Here is a 4,289-nt window from a genome sequence, read left to right on the forward strand (position 1 = left end):
CCGATAACTTTGTTACAAAACATGATCATCTCATACAATAAAATTTAGCATCACGTCTTGACCATATCACATCACAACATGCCCAGCAAAAACAAGTTAGACGTCCTCTACTTTGTTGTTGCAAGTTTTACGTGGCTGCTACGGGCTGAGCAAGAACCGTTCTTACCTACGCATCAAAACCACAACGATGTTTCGTCAAGTATGTGTTGTTTTAACCTTCAACAAGGACCGGGCGTAGCCATACTCGATTCAACTAAAGTTGGAGAAACTGACACCCGCCAGCCACCTGTGTGCGAAGCACGTCGGTAGAACCAGTCGCGCGTAAGCGTACGCGTAATGTCGGTTCGGGCCGCTTCATCCAACAATACCGCCGAATCAAAGTATGACATGCTGGTAAGCAGTATGACTAGTATCACCCATAACTCACTTGTGTTCTACTCATGCATATAACATCTACGCATAAATCTGGCTCGGATGCCACTGTTGGGGAACGTAGTAATTCAAAAAAAATCCTACGCACACGCAGGATCATGGTGTTGCATAGCAACGAGAGGGGAGAGTGTTGTCCACGTACCCTCGTAGACCGTAAGCGAAAGCGTTATGACAACGCGGTTGACGTAGTCGTACGTCTTCACGATCAACCGATCCTAGTACCAAACGTATGGCACTTCCGCGATCTGCACACGTTCATCTCGGTGATGTCCCACGAACTCACGATCCAGCAGACTGTCGAGGGAGAGTTTCGTCAGCACGACGGCGTGATGACGGTGATGATGAAGCTACCGGCGCAGGGCTTCGCCTAAGCACTGCAACGATATGACTGATGTCTACTACGCAACCTTCTTCTTGTAGACATTGTTGGGCCTCCAAGTGCAGAGGTTTGTAGGACAGTAGCAAATTTCCCTCAAGTGGATGACCTAAGGTTTATCAATCCATGGGAGGCGTAGGTTGAAGATGGTCTCTCTCAAACAACCCTGCAACCGAATAACAAAGAGTCTCTTGTGTCCCCAACACACCCAATACAATGGTAAATTGTATAGGTGCACTAGTTCCGCGAAGAGATGGTGATACAAGTGCAATATGGATGGTAGATATAGGTTTTTGTAATCTGAAAATATAAAAACAGCAAGGTAACTAATGATAAAAGTGAGCACAAACGGTATTGCAATGCTAGAAAACAAGGCCTAGGGTTCATACTTTCACTAGTGCAAGTTCTTTCAACAATAATAACATAATTGGATCATATAACTATCCCTCAACATGCAACAAAGAGTCACTCCAAAGTCACTAATAGCGGAGAACAAATGAAGAGATTATTGTAGGGTACGAAACCACCTCAAAGTTATCCTTTCTGATCGATCTATTCAAGAGTCCGTAGTAAAATAACACGAAGCTATTCTTTCCGTTCGATCTATCATAGAGTTCGTACTAGAATAACACCTTAAGACACAAATCAACCAAAACCCTAATGTCACCTAGATACTCCAATGTCACCTCAAGTATCCGTGGGTATGATTATACGATATGCATCACACAATCTCAGATTCATCTATTCAACCAACACAAAGAACTTCAAAGAGTGCCCCAAAGTTTCTACCGGAGAGTCAAGACGAAAACGTGTGCCAACCCCTATGCATAGATTCCCAAGGTCACGGAACCCGCAAGTTGATCACCAAAACATACATCAAGTGAATCAATAGAATACCCCATTGTCACCACGGGTATCCCACGCAAGACATACATCAAGTGTTCTCAAATCCTTAAAGACTCAATCCGATAAGATAACTTCAAAGGGAAAACTCAATCCATTACAAGAGAGTAGAGGGGGAGAAACATCATAAGATCCAACTATAATAGCAAAGCTCGCGATACATCAAGATCGTGCCAAATCAAGAACACGAGAGAGAGAGATCAAACACATAGCTACTGGTACATACCCTCAGCCCCGATGGTGAACTACTCCCTCCTCGTCATGGAGATCACCGGGGTGATGAAGATGGCCACCAGAGAGGGATTCCCCCCTCCAGCAGGGTGCCATCTCCTCCGATTGGGCGATGGCGAACTTCGCCTTCGCCTGCTCCATGTTGAAGCCCGACAACTCCTGCTCCGGCGACTCCGCCTCCTCCACCTCCATCGGAGCCAACTCCTATTCCTTTTCCCTCAGCTGCCCCTCCTCCTCCTCCGACTCCAGCGAGTCCAGAGGCAGCCTGGCAGCGATACGGGCGGCGCGTGGCTTGTCTCGCCCGGATCTCCTGCAGGATCTCATACCGGCGCTCCGGCGTGAGCATTGCGTAGTATCTGATCTTTCTCCGGAACATGGCGGAGCGCAAGAGCGTGGACAGAGCACCAGAGCGGGAGAGGAAGGAGGTAGATGGGCTCTGGCGGCGCTGAGAGGGGGAGGTGAATGGGCTAGGGTTGCGGGCGCCGGCCAGGTTAAATAGACGGGTTTGGTCTCGGGCAGCGAGCCGGAGCGACGCCACGCGACGTTCACACCGCGGCGACGGAGGAGGCGTCTGTCGGACCGCCGGGTTTCCGGGCGAGTCCGCGTGGGACCCTTCGCCAGTCCTACATGACGGGCGCGCCCGGACGCCGCCATATCCGCCTCATATTTGGGCTGGATATGAGGGGTGCCGGTCAGCCCGGGTGTCTGAGGCCCGTTTGGGGGGTCGTCTGGATCAAAAATTGTGACCGGTCAGTGCCCAGACGACCCGCCCGGGTGTATGAGGCGGGTTTGGGGCGTCCGGCTAAAGATGCTTTATGATGCGGTTTGAATCAAACACACACATCTAAGTTGGTCAAATTTGCCTAACCTTAGGTGTGGCAATCTTAGCCAAACTTAGTCTCAAACCAAACCAATAGGTCTGAATAAAAGCCTTTGCCCCTAAAAAAACATCTCTGTATGCGTTTTTTTTTCAAAAGGAAAATCTCTATGCCTATCCTAGAAAAAAAATATCTCTCTGCTGCCCCGAATGACATGTGGGGCCAAGGCTACCGCGCAACAATTCGGAATGTCGAACCTCTAGAACTTTCTTCATCGGTGCCCGAAGGACTCCCCACTGCTCCGCGCTTGTTCCACCACCTTTCAGAACTTTCCATCACCTTCCAGACCCCCGCCCCCGGGGACCTACATAAACTCCCTCCTCCTCGCCATCGCATCCCCACCAAAGCATTCCACAAAATTCAACAAGCAATCCAACGCAGTCCAACCCGAGGAGATCGACCGAGCTCGAGATCAGCGAGCGAGAATGGCGGGCATGGTGTTCGGCTTGGAGAACCCAATGATGACGGCGCTGCAACACCTGCTGGACATCCCAGACGGCGAGGCCGGTGCAGCCGGTGGAGAGAAGCAGGGCCCGACGCGCGCCTACGTCCGCGACGCGCGCGCCATGGCGGCCACCCCGGCCGACGTGAAGGAGCTGCCGGGCGCGTACGCGTTCGTGGTGGACATGCCGGGGCTGGGGTCCGGCGACATCAAGGTGCAGGTGGAGGACGAGCGGGTGCTGGTCATCAGCGGCGAGCGGAGCAGGGAGGAGAAGGAGGACGCCAAGTACCTGCGGATGGAGCGCCGCATGGGCAAGCTGATGCGCAAGTTCGTGCTGCCAGAGAACGCCGACATGGAGAAGATCTCCGCCGCGTGCCGCGACGGCGTGCTCACCGTCACCGTCGAGAAGCTGCCGCCGCCCGAGCCCAAGAAGCCCAAGACCATCCAGGTCCAGGTCGCCTGAGATGCGTCTGCGTGCGCGTCGAATCGAAGCAGAGCGTGAGTGGGAGCGAGTTTCCTGTGATGAGTAATGGAGTGTGTGTGTGTGTTTTGATCTCATCTGCTAGAGAGTGTGTGTGTCGTATCGATTCCTGCGCACTGGTGATGGTTCGATGTTTCGTTAATGGAAATGGGGATGATCTCCGGCTTCGCCTGAATAAAACATGCGATTCTCTTGGCCACATTTTCTATTGAAAAATCCAAGATGTTCGTTTCTACTCAGTGTTCTGAAAATTCAGAAAGCTGTGTTTGTAGCTTAACGGAAAACTGGATAAGAGCAGAACATGTGGAATAGCAAAATTAGGTGGAAAACGAACTAGTTCTGAAGTGCTTCTCTCACCAGGGAGAAAAATCCTGGATGTCTTGGCATTTTCATCTTAACAATTGTCTGCCTTTTGGGGAGATAGAAAAGGCAAATTCCAGTAAGAATTGAGAATTCAGAAATGTTATTCTGCTTTGCCTGAATGAAACATGTGAGAATCTCCAAATTCGATTGATCGAGGTATGAGGATATATGAGATTATTCGCA

The 4,289-nt window shown here is 50.8% G+C and overlaps 1 protein-coding gene across 1 annotated transcript; it reads left to right on the plus strand.

The window, feature by feature from the left end:
* Positions 1-3,153: 3,153 nt before the first annotated feature.
* LOC123074154 (17.5 kDa class II heat shock protein-like) lies at positions 3,154-3,979 on the plus strand. Its single transcript, XM_044497074.1, has one exon. The coding sequence runs from the start codon at positions 3,246-3,248 to the stop codon at positions 3,723-3,725; it is 480 nt and encodes a 159-aa protein (XP_044353009.1). The 5' UTR covers positions 3,154-3,245; the 3' UTR covers positions 3,726-3,979.
* The last annotated feature ends 310 nt before the right edge of the window (positions 3,980-4,289 follow it).

The sequence above is a fragment of the Triticum aestivum genome, chromosome 3D (assembly GCF_018294505.1).
Source record: "Triticum aestivum cultivar Chinese Spring chromosome 3D, IWGSC CS RefSeq v2.1, whole genome shotgun sequence".
NCBI lineage: Eukaryota > Viridiplantae > Streptophyta > Magnoliopsida > Poales > Poaceae > Triticum > Triticum aestivum.